The sequence below is a fragment of the Physeter macrocephalus genome, chromosome 4 (assembly GCF_002837175.3).
Source record: "Physeter macrocephalus isolate SW-GA chromosome 4, ASM283717v5, whole genome shotgun sequence".
In the NCBI taxonomy this organism is placed as follows: Eukaryota; Metazoa; Chordata; class Mammalia; order Artiodactyla; family Physeteridae; genus Physeter; species Physeter macrocephalus.
This window is the reverse complement of record NC_041217.1, coordinates 139,827,509-139,841,107: the sequence shown is the minus strand read 5'-3', so window position 1 is coordinate 139,841,107 and position 13,599 is coordinate 139,827,509. Positions and strand designations below refer to the sequence as shown.

General features: G+C 38.2%; 1 protein-coding gene across 1 annotated transcript in view; it reads left to right on the top strand.

Moving 5' to 3' along the window:
- The window catches only part of SCP2 (sterol carrier protein 2), a 174,122-nt gene that overhangs the window by 143,155 nt on the left and 17,368 nt on the right, over nucleotides 1–13,599 (top strand). Inside the window, exon 14 of the mRNA XM_024119754.3 lies at nucleotides 8,378–8,507. Within this exon, the coding sequence (XP_023975522.1) occupies nucleotides 8,378–8,507 (130 nt within the window). The remainder of the gene's footprint in view (nucleotides 1–8,377; nucleotides 8,508–13,599) is intronic.

Here is a 13,599-nt window from a genome sequence, read left to right as displayed (position 1 = left end):
CCTCCATTCTTTTTCTGAGGTCCTGGATCATCTTCACTATCATTATTCTGAATTCTTTTTCTGGAAGGTTGCCTATCTGCACTTCATTTAGTTGTTTTTCTGGGTTTTATCTTGTTCCTTTATCTGGTCCATAGTCCTCTGCCTTTTCATTTTGTCTGTCTGTCTGTGAATGTGGTTTTCGTTTCACAGGCTGCAGGATTATAGATCTTCTTGCTTCTGCTGTCTGCCCTCTGGTGGATCAGTAATTAGTTCTTGATAGATAATAATCATACTAAAGCAATCTAACAGTAACTCTCCAAAATAGAGAGTTATTCTCTTCAGGCAAAATTAGGTATTTACTTCATTGTTTCAAACTTAAAGATATCTTGGAATTTCATAATTGATTTTAATTATGACCAACAAGGCACAGTTACAGCCACAGTCACATAATTCCAACTACACATCTACTAAGCTGACCAGTGGGCTGAAATAAAGGATTCAAAACATTTAAGGTGTGCATTTCACTCATGTTAGAGCAACAGTGTGAAGGCAAGCATTGTGCATATCTTGTAACTCCCTTATTATAGCACAAAGGATTTCTTAACACCTTAAGGTGATTGTGCTGTGCATGGGAAAACAGCTAAAGTGACTGACTTGTCTTGACAAAGTACCCTGCATTTCTAGAATTTTCATAATGATCAACAATCTTCCTGATGTAGAGGGGGCCAGGGCTGACAGTTCCCAGCAGGCAGGCAGTGGCCCAGGAGCTTGCAGACCTATCTTGCCACCATCTTGAGGGATACACCCTCGTTAGTCTACCTGTTTTGTTTTGTTTTTTTAAATATTCATTTATTTATTTATTTGGCTACGCCAGGTCTTAGTTGCGGTATGCGGGATCTTTAGTTGCTGCATGTGTGATCTAGTTCCCTGACCAGGGATTGAACCCGGGCCTCCTGTGTTGGGAGCGTGGAGTCTTAGCCACTGGACTGTCAGGGAAGTCCCTACCTGTTATTTTATAACCTGCTTTCTTCTCTTGATAGTATGTTCCCTGCCCATAAATATAAATCCTTACCATCAGTTTTAATGACCCCATAGTACACGTTTGAATATAGGTATCATAATCTGTATAACTAGCCTCCTGTGATGAACATTGCGTTGTATTTAAATCTTGTAAGTAAAAAAAAAAGGTATAATACATTTCCTTTTGCCCTCATTTTTAAATACTTAATGCCATGATTACCTTAGCACAAATAGTTAGAAGGGGAAATTGTTGGGTTGTTGGATATGTATGTTTAGCTTTTTGATACATGTTGCCAAACTATCCACCAAAAAGAGGGTACTAATTTACAAACTTAATGACAGTTCATGAGAGTGACGGTTTTTTCTTCACACTATCTCCAGTGCTTTCTTGGCTGGTTTTAAAAAAATCTTTGCCAATAGTAGGAAAATATATCTCATTATTGTTTTTAAAATTTCTTTTATTACAAGTGTCCACTAAAGTGAAGCTGGACTCTCTAAGGGCTCAGCTTGAAAAAAATTTTTTTCATGGCACCAGTATTTGCCTGCAGAGTAATCCATAGGATAGTTGCTTCTGCCAGGTTGTCCCTTTCTTTTTGTTTGTTTTTTCAACTTTATTCTGTCAAAAAAGAAAATAGTTTAGAGAGTATCTGTTATGGCTATATGTCTACCATTGCATATTTCATTACTGGGATTAACAAAACAGTGCTGTTTTTATTTCACAGTTTTCTTTTAGCTTTGCAAATGTATGCCTCTTGCTCCCATTTTAATTCTTTTCTTTTCCTTCTGTAACCTCACTTGCATGGACCTTTTTCCCCTTGTTTCTTTTCTCCTTCCCACGATTGTCAGTTTCCTAAATGTTTGCAGTACTAGAAAGTGAAAGTCTTGGAATCTTTTGTCAATTCATGCATTTTCTGCATTGCAAAGGAAGCCTGGCAAGAGATTTTATTTCCACTTTTGTTTTCGTTAGCAATACCCCATTGCCCTTCTTTGAATTGTCTTAATTTTTGTTCCTATTAAGTTTACAACAGGACCTACTCCTTGACCCTTTGCCTACTCAGAAAGAAGTACTTTTCTTCAAGCAAGGAGGCACTTAGAACTTTCTTAGTATTAGTGATCTCTAGTGTTGCAACAGATGTGTATTTTCTTTACCCTTTTAACTCTCTCCTCCTTGTCCATTTCCTTGCCCTCTCTCTTTCCTTCTTGAATTGAAAATGTTTTATTGACCAAAGGATTTGATTTTATAAGAGGATCAGTTGGTTGTCAAAAGTAACAGCAAGTGCAAAATTAATCTACATCTGTCTTAAGGAAGTGGGAGGAATTTCCAGGTATTTAGGTAGAATTCCTAAATGTATGCTGGTGATTTCCTGCTCTAACTTGTTGGTGTCTACCATAACTATTCCTGAGGCATTGTGCAAGCAGATGACGCGTAGGTGCAGCTGGAAGTAGCTGTTCATGGGCTGTTGGCCCCAAAGGAAGCTTGGCTCCTTGGGTGGCCCAGCACACCAGCATTACTATGTACTCTTCTAGATTATCTCCACAGAACCTTGAAGGATAAAGGATTTTAAGGAATGTGGAAAAGACTTGAACTTTCTTTTAATTTATTTATGGTGACAGAAACTACTTTTATAGGCTAAAGTTTGGAAGTATTGATATAACCTACTTTGCCATATGGTATGAGCAAATGGAAAGAGCATTGAATTTGAAGTTAAACCAACCTGAGATTGATTTCTGGTTGTGTTGCTTACTTGTCATACATCCTTGCCCCTCAGGGAACATTGAGTTTAGTGGGAAAATAGACATGGAAAATTTTTCCTGGAAAAAAAAAACTGCTTTAACAAGAAACTTGCAGGTGGGTGTATGTGCGAATTGCTATCAAAGTATCCAGTAGAGGCAGAAACGCCTTTCCAGAAGAATTAGCATGTGAGCTGAGACTTGAATTGATGAAGTTAGGTGGGAACGGAGAGTAGGAGGAGGTGAGTGAACTGGGACAGGCCATGAGCAAGGGCATAGAGGCATGTATGTTCATGGCATTCAAAGTGGTCAGAACAAAAAAACCTGGGGAGGATGAAAAAGGGACTGAAGATAAGAACATATAAATATCCTTCAGATTATGAAGCATTTTGAATGATATATAAAGGCAGACTTTATCCTCTAGGCTGTGGGGAGCCATTTAAATTCAAACCTGAAAGTGATATTTATGTTAGTGTTAGGTGGGTTATTTTAGATGGATTAGTTGGCAGTAGGATAGAGAATAGTCTAAAGCGTTCTTAACCTTTTAGAGCCTCAGTAATTTTTTCTGCTTAATGAGCTAATATTAACACTCGTGCAACTACTTACAGGGTTTTATGAAAATTAAAGAAATAATGTATATAAAAGCACTTGAAAACTTTATAGCCCCCAAAAGATTATTGTTGTTGTTAATAGTTTTTCCGAAAGTTAATTTGAGTGAGATGTTTTAAGGGAAGCCAAAATAAGAGAATTTCTCTCCTTCGCTTTAAAAATTTGACAATCATTTTGATTTGTTGATTTAATTAGAAAATGTTGGTAGTTGATTTCAGGACAGTCACATGTAGGAATTGTTTCCATGGCTGTTCAGATAAGTAGGCCTAGACTAAATATTTTTAGAATAGCTTCTTTGGAATCCTAAGACCCATGGTTCATTCTAGATAGGTTCAGGTGTGTTATCTATGTACAAGAAAAAGATTGACACACCCACTAGGATAACTAAAATAAAAAAGACAGACAAAAATGTTGGTAAGGATGTAGAGAAATTGGAACCTTTATTTGTTGCTGGTAGGAGTGTAACATGGTGCAGCCACTTTAAAAAACAGCTTGATAGTTCCTCAAAAGGTTAAACATTACCTTATGACCCAAATTTTTACTTCTAAATATAAGAGGAATTAGAGCCTATGTCCATATAAAAACTTGTACACAAATGTCCGTAGCAGTATCATTGATAATAGCTGAAACAAAATGTGCTGAATCCATACAATGGAATATTATTTGGCCATAAAAAGGAATTAATTACTGATAACGTGCTTCAACGTGGATAAACCTTAAAAGCATTATACTAAGTGAATGAAGCCAGTCACAAAAGACCATATACTGTATGATTCCATTTGTGTGAAATGTCCAGAATAAGCAAATCCATCAAGACAGAAAGTAGGTTAGTGGTTGCCAGGGGCTACCAGGAGGGGAGAATGGTGGGGGTGGGGGGTGACTGCTAATGGGTATGGTTTTTTTTATGGGGTGATGAAAATGTTCTAACATTAGATAGTGGTGTTGGTTGCACAACTTTGAATATACTAAAATACCACTGAATTATATACTTTAAAAGGATAAATTTTTTGATATATAAATATCTCAATGAATTTGTTATAAAACAAACATAACACAACAAAAAGAAAGAACTTAGGCCAGACTCTCTGCATACATAGAAACAGAGGTTAGTATCTGATAATAATTATTTAAGTATTTCAGGTACTTAGCACAGTGCCTGAACATAGTAAACACTAAAGTCTTTGTTAAAAGAAGAAATATTATGATACCAAAAGGAGGAATCTTGGATATAAATTACTGCAGGGATGTAAGGCTGAAAAAAAAAGGTGGTAAATAAAAACTCTATTAGAAATTATAAGAAAACTGAAAAGGTAGCCAATTCCAGAATAAATATGTAAAGATGAATATATTTTCTATGTATTTGCAATTACCTAGTCATGAAATATAATGAAAAATATTAACAAAAGTAATATAAAATATAAAAATACTAAGAATAAACTTGGCAAGAAATGTACAAAAGCCTATATGGGGGAAAATGACAAAATATTGCCAAGGGACATCAAGGAAAACTTGAAGATACACCAATTCATGGATGGGAGGACTTAATATTGTAAAGATATTACTTTACCTCCAAACAGATCCATATATTGTATATAGCCCCATTTATTTATTTGTTTGTTTGTTTATTTATTTATTTTCGCTGCGTTGGGTCTTTGTTGCTGCGCGCAGGCTTTCTCTAGTTGTGGGTGAGTGGGGGCTACTCTTTGTTGCTGTGCATGGGCTTCTCATTGCTGTGGCTTCTCTTGTTGTGGAGTATGGGCTCTAGGCGCACGGGCTTCAGTAGTTGCAGCACGTGGGCTCAGTAGTTGTGGCACATGGGCTCTAGGGCGTGCAGGCTTCAGTAGTTGTGGTGTGCCAGCTCAGCAGTTGTGGCTCACGGGCTGTAGAGCACAGGCTCAGTAGTTGTGGTGCATGGGCTTAGTTTGCTCCGTGGCAGGTGGGATCTTCCCGGACCAGGGATTGAACCCGTGTCCCCTGCATTGGCAGGTGGATTCTAAACCACTGCACCACCAGGGAAGTAGTATAGCCCCATTTTCAGGGGAAGAACTAACTAAGTGATTATAATGTACATCTAGAGGAAAAAATGTCCAAAACTTCCTCAGTCTAAAACCCTTGAAGTCATGCTTGGCTCTTTTTTTTTTTTTTTTTTTAATTGAAGTATAGTTGATTTACAATGGTTTGCCAATCTGCTGTACAGCAAAGTGACTCAGTTATACACATATACACATGATTTTTGAAATATTCTTTTCCATTATGGTTTATCCCAGGAGATTGGATATAGTTCCCTGTGCTATACAGTATAGTGGTGTTGGTTGCACAACTTTGAATATACTAAAATACCACTGAATTATATACTTTAAAAGGATAAATTTTTTGATATATAAATATCTCAATGAATTTGTTATAAAACAAACATAACACAACAAAAAGAAAGAACTTAGGCCAGACTCTCTGCATACATAGAAACAGAGGTTAGTATCTGATAATAATTATTTAAGTATTTCAGGTACTTAGCACAGTGCCTGAACATAGTAAACACTAAAGTCTTTGTTAAAAGAAGAAATATTATGATACCAAAAGGAGGAATCTTGGATATAAATTACTGCAGGGATGTAAGGCTGAAAAAAAAAGGTGGTAAATAAAAACTCTATTAGAAATTATAAGAAAACTGAAAAGGTAGCCAATTCCAGAATAAATATGTAAAGATGAATATATTTTCTATGTATTTGCAATTACCTAGTCATGAAATATAATGAAAAATATTAACAAAAGTAATATAAAATATAAAAATACTAAGAATAAACTTGGCAAGAAATGTACAAAAGCCTATATGGGGGAAAATGACAAAATATTGCCAAGGGACATCAAGGAAAACTTGAAGATACACCAATTCATGGATGGGAGGACTTAATATTGTAAAGATATTACTTTACCTCCAAACAGATCCATATATTGTATATAGCCCCATTTATTTATTTGTTTGTTTGTTTATTTATTTATTTTCGCTGCGTTGGGTCTTTGTTGCTGCGCGCAGGCTTTCTCTAGTTGTGGGTGAGTGGGGGCTACTCTTTGTTGCTGTGCATGGGCTTCTCATTGCTGTGGCTTCTCTTGTTGTGGAGTATGGGCTCTAGGTGCACGGGCTTCAGTAGTTGCAGCACGTGGGCTCAGTAGTTGTGGCACATGGGCTCTAGGGCGTGCAGGCTTCAGTAGTTGTGGTGTGCCAGCTCAGCAGTTGTGGCTCACGGGCTGTAGAGCACAGGCTCAGTAGTTGTGGTGCATGGGCTTAGTTTGCTCCGTGGCAGGTGGGATCTTCCCGGACCAGGGATTGAACCCGTGTCCCCTGCATTGGCAGGTGGATTCTAAACCACTGCACCACCAGGGAAGTAGTATAGCCCCATTTCCGGGGGAAGAACTAACTAAATGATTATAATGTACATCTAGAGGAAAAAATGTCCAAAACAAATCAAGAATAATCAAGAATCTTTCTAAGAGAGGAATTATGGTATTTACTGTACCAAAGAGTAAAGTCCATTTATAAAGCTATAATACTGGCACAGGAATAGCAGACAGATCATAGAGTAAAATAATGGGAAAAAATGCCAGTGCTTTTTGAGCAGTTACTCTGTGCTTTGTGGGTATTTAAATACCATACAACTCTATGAGGGTAGCTATATTATTATCTCCATTTCACAGATAAGAAAACTGAGATTCAGAGAGATTTAGTAACTTGCTCAGGGTTATATAAGTAATGGCAGAGCAGGAATTCAAACCTATGCTGATTGCAAATTCATTGTTATTAATTAGTAAAATTTAATTCTTGGAGATTAACCTTAAGTAAATGAGGTTATGTAAAAATACTTAGATATAAGAACATATGTACAGCATTGTTATAAGAGCCAGAAGTTAGGACTAACCTTAAACATCAAGCAGCAGAGAGTATTGGTTAAATAAAGTATAGTACACGTCTACAATTAAAGACTCTGTATGGTCATTTAAAATTATATGAAAGAATACTTAATGACACAGTAATAAGGATAGCTATATTAAACCGAAAAGTGGATTACAAAACAGTATATATACTCATTTTAAAAATATATATGCAGAGAAAAAAGATAGAGGAGATTTATATCAAAATGTTATTTTCTCTGAGTGGTGAAATTATGAATGATTTGTTTTCTTTATGCTTCTCAATATTTTCTATTTTTTCCGCAGTATGTTTTTTTCTCTAAAGAAAAATAATCACAATAAAATTATTGTGTTTTTTTTTTTTTAAGGTGTGTGCGTTATTCACCCTGCCAGCCAGGTTAGCGGGTCCTCTGTGCTCCTGTAGGCCCCTGTGTTCCCCTTTTCCATAGTGATCATAGTGTATTATCATTTACCCTTCTAACTCCGTAGCGTCTGGAATAATGTCTGGTGCCACTCATTGTTTCGGTCAATCAATATTTCAGTAAGGAAAGATGAAACAGAGTGGGAATGAAGGGGAGAGGGAGGGAGAAAGGAAACCAACCTATGGAGATGTGGATCTGAGGTTATTTTTCCAGCTTCATTCCTCAAGATCCAAAAGTAGGTGGTGGATGGTATATTAAACTTGTATAATTCTTTATACTAATCCAGGAAATGAGTTGAACCACTTATCTTTAAATTCTGATTGTGGAACACCAAAAATATATGTGCAGGAATTTACCTACAAAGAAAAAGAGGAGTTAGGCTTCCTACATTTAGAGAGGCCAGAGTGAATCTTTCAGAAATTATTGAGACAAATGAAGGCTATTTCAGTAGAAAATGCTCCTGTGCCACCCACTCTCCCATTCTCCCTGTCCTTCCACCAGTTGTATCCAGAAAGCCATTTTCAACAAAAGATTTGGCAGATGACGGAGTTGTTGCCTGGTTGCCTTTCAGACTTTTCTGGGTAAAAGATCCTAAGGGAGCTTGGGGACTGTCTGCTGGCCCAGCTGCTCACGTCATGTATCTATTTAAAAATTTTGGGAAAAGCCAGAGGAATGAACTTCATATAACTCTGTGTTATTTTTCTTTCCAGGAAGGGGAGCAGTTTGTGAAGAAAATCGGTGGTATTTTTGCCTTCAAGGTTAAGGATGGCCCTGGAGGTAAAGAAGCCACCTGGGTGGTGGACGTGAAGAATGGCAAAGGATCAGTGCTCCCTAACTCAGGTCAGTGCAGTGATGACTTCATTTATAGGAGCACTGACAAGTTCACAAAGAAAAATGGGGGCCTGCTTTGGTGTTCTCCAAAAGGGCTGGCTTTAGAGTTATAGGACCTTGTTAAAGAACTGGGGAATCCTTGGGAACAGGAATAGGTCACAGCTGCTTCCTCCCAAAGACTGGGAGGCTCCATCACTGTCACCAGCCGTAGGCTTTGGAATTAGACAGACTTGGGTTTGGAGTCCTGGTCCTGCCACTCACAGATTCTGGCCTTGAACAAATTATTCCACTTCTCTGAGCTTTGTTTTTTTCATTTGTAAATGGGAATAATAAATGGTACCTATTTCATAGGGTCACGTGAGGATTAAGAGCATTATTTCCTAATTAGCCTGTGAAGCATATGGTTCAGTGTATGGTTATGTGTCCTCAGAAGACCTGTGTGTACTCACTACCTCCACTTCTCTCACCCAGTCTTTCTCTCATCCATTCCAGTCAGCTTTGGTCCTCATTATTATCCCAAAACTGTTCTTGTCAAGGTCAAGTAACCGCCATGTTGGTAAATTTAGTGGTTAATTCCCAGCCCTCATAATTATATTATTCTTCCAGGCTTTCTTCTTACCTACTGGCTGTTCCTTCTTGGCCTCTCTCCCTGTTTTTTTCTGCATCTCTAAAAGTCTAAATGTTGGAGTGCTCTAAAGCTCAGTTCTATCTACATTTAGTCCCTGGGACTCTCATCTAGTTTCATGCTTTTAAAACCGTCTCTACACTGATGACTCCCAGGTATCTTCAGTGTGAACTCAGATACTGAACTCCAAGGGGTATATCCAGCTGCATAATTGACAAGTTTACTTGGATCCTTAGTAGGTATCTCAAAGCTAACATGTATGAAACTGAACTGCTGATCTTCCTCCCACTCCCCTTTAATTATGTTCTCCTCGAACTGTCTTCTGCATCTTGCTAAATTGCTCCTCTGTCTTACCAGTTCCTCAGTCTAAAACCCTTGAAGTCATGCTTGGCTCTTTTTTTTTTTTTTTTTTAATTGAAGTATAGTTGATTTACAATGGTTTGCCAATCTCTGCTGTACAGCAAAGTGACTCAGTTATACACATATACACATGCTTTTTAAAATATTCTTTTCCATTATGGTTTATCCCAGGAGATTGGATATAGTTCCCTGTGCTATACAGTAGGAGCTGTTGTTTATCCATTCTAAATGTAATAGTTTGCATCTACCTTGGCTCTTCTTTTTCTCACACTCTACAGTCTAATCCGCCAGCAAATTCCATCCTATACTACTACCACCTTGGTCCTCCATCATTTTTTGCCTGGTCTCCCTGTTTCTAACCTTCCACCCTGTTTCTCCACACACCAGCTGGAGTGATCATTTTAAAACTCAAGTCAGATGTGACCCTTCTTGGCTCAAAACCATCCAGTGGCTTTCAGCTCACAGGGTAAAAACCAGGGTTCTTACAGTCACACCACATGATCTGGCCCTAGTCTTCTCTGTCTTATTATACTCTCCCTCACTTTGCTCCAGTCACACTCGCCTCCTTGCTGTTGCTTGAACATAGGCATTTGCAGTTCAGGGGCTTTCTACTGCCTGGAATCATCATCCCTCACATATCCTCATGGCTTGTTCTCCCATTTCCTTTGGGTTTTTGCCCAAATGTCACCTTCTCAGTGAGCCTTTCCCCGACCACACTTCTAAATCACACCCCCATTACCATTCCCTATTGTCCTTTTCTGCCTTATTTTTCTTTATAGCACTTACAGCCATTTGATATACCATATCTTATTTCTTTGCTTATTGTCCATCCCCCCCACTTGAGTTATAAGCTGCATGAAGGCAGAGCTTTTTGCCTCTTAGGTTCACTGCTGCATTCACAGTGCCTAGAATAGTACCTGATACATGGCAGGCCTTCAGTGAAAGAAAGAAATAAATAATGAACAGCAGAATGAATGAATGATGCTCAGTAAGTGGCAGCTATATTGTATGTTATGTTTCTCTTGGAGAGAGCCTGGTGCGATTAAGAGATGGGATGGATAGGAACTGGCTTTTTAGAGGGCTATACTGTGAACTTTGAACACGATTTGATATATAATCAATCCCTTAAATCTTTTTGAGTAGAAAAGTGAAAGTCAGAGCTGTGTTTTAGAGGATGAAGCTGGTGTATTCGACCTGATGAATTAGAAATGAAGCAGTCAGAAGCAGAGAGAGCAATTAGGAGGATGGATGGTACCACCATCTAAGTAAGCAAAAAGGATAGCCGAGTGTTGGCAGTGAGAAAAAAGGATGTTGTTACATGGTAGTTGCTAGGGGTGTTTGGGGTGAAGTTGATGGTACTTGGAAGCTGTGAAGGAAAAGGAGATCTATCAAAGATGGTAGAGTTCATTATTGCTACATTACTGAGGAAGGTCGTGGAGGAGAGAATGACATCAGGAGCACAGGTGGAAGGAGGGTTAGCCTTAGCAAGGAGGGATGGATACTTCTTCCTCTAAGAGAGGGTAGATAAATATTCAGGGGCATTTTGAGGTACAGAGGGTTTTGGCAGAGATCCTGGAATAGAGTTTAGAGCTTGGAGAAAGGAGAAGATGTTAAGAGCAGTGTTATATGTACTGTTGAATAAGGAATCACCTAGAGATTAATGAAGGAAAAGCTGAGTGGTAGGAACGGCATCTGGTGTGGGCAGCATTTTTTTTTTTCTCAAAATGAGTGGGCAGAAAAATAACTATGTTTGCATTCTATGAGCTGCCATCTAACATGATGTACGAAGAAAAACTAAATGCTTCATCTAGATTCTAGCTTTTAGAAGTAAAAAGAACTTTGGGGAAATAATGCCAATTTTTTAAAATGACTGAATGTTAATGGTTACTTCAGAATTATATATTGACATGTCTAGACAGATGTCAAGGGGATATTTTTTAAAGTTTTTATTTTTCTTTAATTTTTATTTTTATTGGAGTATAATTGCTTTACAATGTTGTGTTAGTTTCTGCTGTACAATGAAGTGAATCATCTATATGTATAAATATATCCCCTCCCTCTTGGACCTCCCACCCACCTAGGTCATCGCAGAGCATCAGGCTGAGCTCCCTGTGCTATACAGCAGGTTCCCACTAGCTATCCCTTTTATACATGGTAGTGTATTTATGTCAAACCTAATCTGCCAGTTCATCCCACCCTCCCTTTACCCCCGTGTGTCCACATGTCTGTTCTCTATGTCTGCGTCTCTATTCCTGTCCTGCAAGTACGTTCATCTGTACCATTTTTCTAGATTCCACATATATATGTTAATATACGATATTTGTTTTTCCCTTTCTGACTTCACCCTGTATGACTGACTCTAGGTCCATCCACGTCTCTACAAATGACCCAATTTTGTTCCTTTTTATGGTTGAGTTATATTCCATTATATATACATACCACATCTTCTTTATCCATTTATCTGTTGATGGACATTTAGGTTGCTTCCATGTCCTGGCTATTGTAAATAGTGCTGCAATGAACATTGGGGTACATGTGACTTTTGTTTTTGTTTTTAATGTAACTTTTTTTTTAAACTTATTTTTTTGGCAGCGTTGGGTCTTCATTGCTGCATGCAGGCTTTTTCTCTAGTTCTGGCGAGCAGTACTACTCTTTGTTGCAGTGCACGGACTTCTCTTTGTGGTGGCTTCTCGTTGGCGGAGCATGGGCTCTAGGTGCGTGGGCTTCAGTATTTGTAGCATACGGGCTCAGTAGTTGTGGCTCACGGGCTCTAGAGCTCAAGCTCAGTAATTGTGGTGCATGGGCTTAGTTGCTCCGCAGCATGTGGGATCTTCCCGGACTAGGGCTCGAACCCGTGACCCCTGCATTGGCAGGTGGATTCTTAACCACTGCACCACCGGGGAAGCCCACATGTGACTTTTTGAATTATGGTTTTCTAAGGGTATATGCACAGTGGTGGGATTGCTGGGTCATATGGTAGTTATATTTTTAGTTTTTTAAGGAACCTCCATACTGTTCTCCATAGTGGCTGTATCAGTTTACATTCCCACCAACAGTGCAAGAGGGTTCCCTTTTCTCCACACCCTCTCCAGCATTTATTGTTTGTAGATTTTTTGATGATGGCCATTCTGACTGGTGTGAGGTGATATCTCATTGTAGTTTTGATTTGAATTTCTCTAATAATTAGTGATGTTGAGTATCTTTTCATGTACCTCTTGGTCATCTGTATGTCTTCTTAGGGAAAATGTCTGTTTAGGTCTTCCGCCCATTTTTTGATTGGCTTGTTTGTTTTCTTGATATTGAGATGCATGAGTTGTTTGTATATTTTGGAGGTTAATCCTTTGTCCGTTGCATCATTTGCAAATATTTTCTCCCATTCTGAGGGCTGTCTTTTCGTCTTATGTTTTCCTTCGCTGCACAAAAGCTTTTAAGTTTAATTTAGGTTCCATTTGTTTATTTTTGTTTTTATTTTCGTTATTCTAGGAGGTGGGTCAAAAAAGATCTTGCTGTGATTTATGTCAAAGAGTGTTTTTCCTATGTTTTCGTCTAAGAGTTTTGTAGTGTGCAGTCTTACATTAGGTCTTTAATCCATTTTGAGTTTATTTTTGGTTATGGTGTTAGGGAGTGTTCTAATTTCATTCTTTTACATGTAGCTGTCCAGTTTTCCCAGCACCACTTATTGAAGAGGCTGTCTTTTCTCCATTGTATATTCTTGCCTCCTTTGTCATATATTAGGTGACCATAGGTGTGTGGGTTTATCTCTTGGCTTTCTATCCAGTACCATTGATCTATATTTCTGTTTTTGTGCCAGTACCATACTGTCTTGATTACTGTAGCTTTGAAGTATAGTTTGAAGTCAGGGAGCCTGATTCCTCCAGCTCCATAAGATCTTGCTGTGATTTATGTCAAAGAGTGTTTTTCCTATGTTTTCGTCTAAGAGTTTTGTAGTGTGCAGTCTTACATTAGGTCTTTAATCCATTTTGAGTTTATTTTTGGTTATGGTGTTAGGGAGTGTTCTAATTTCATTCTTTTACATGTAGCTGTCCAGTTTTCCCAGCACCACTTATTGAAGAGGCTGTCTTTTCTCCATTGTATATTCTTGCCTCCTTTGTCATA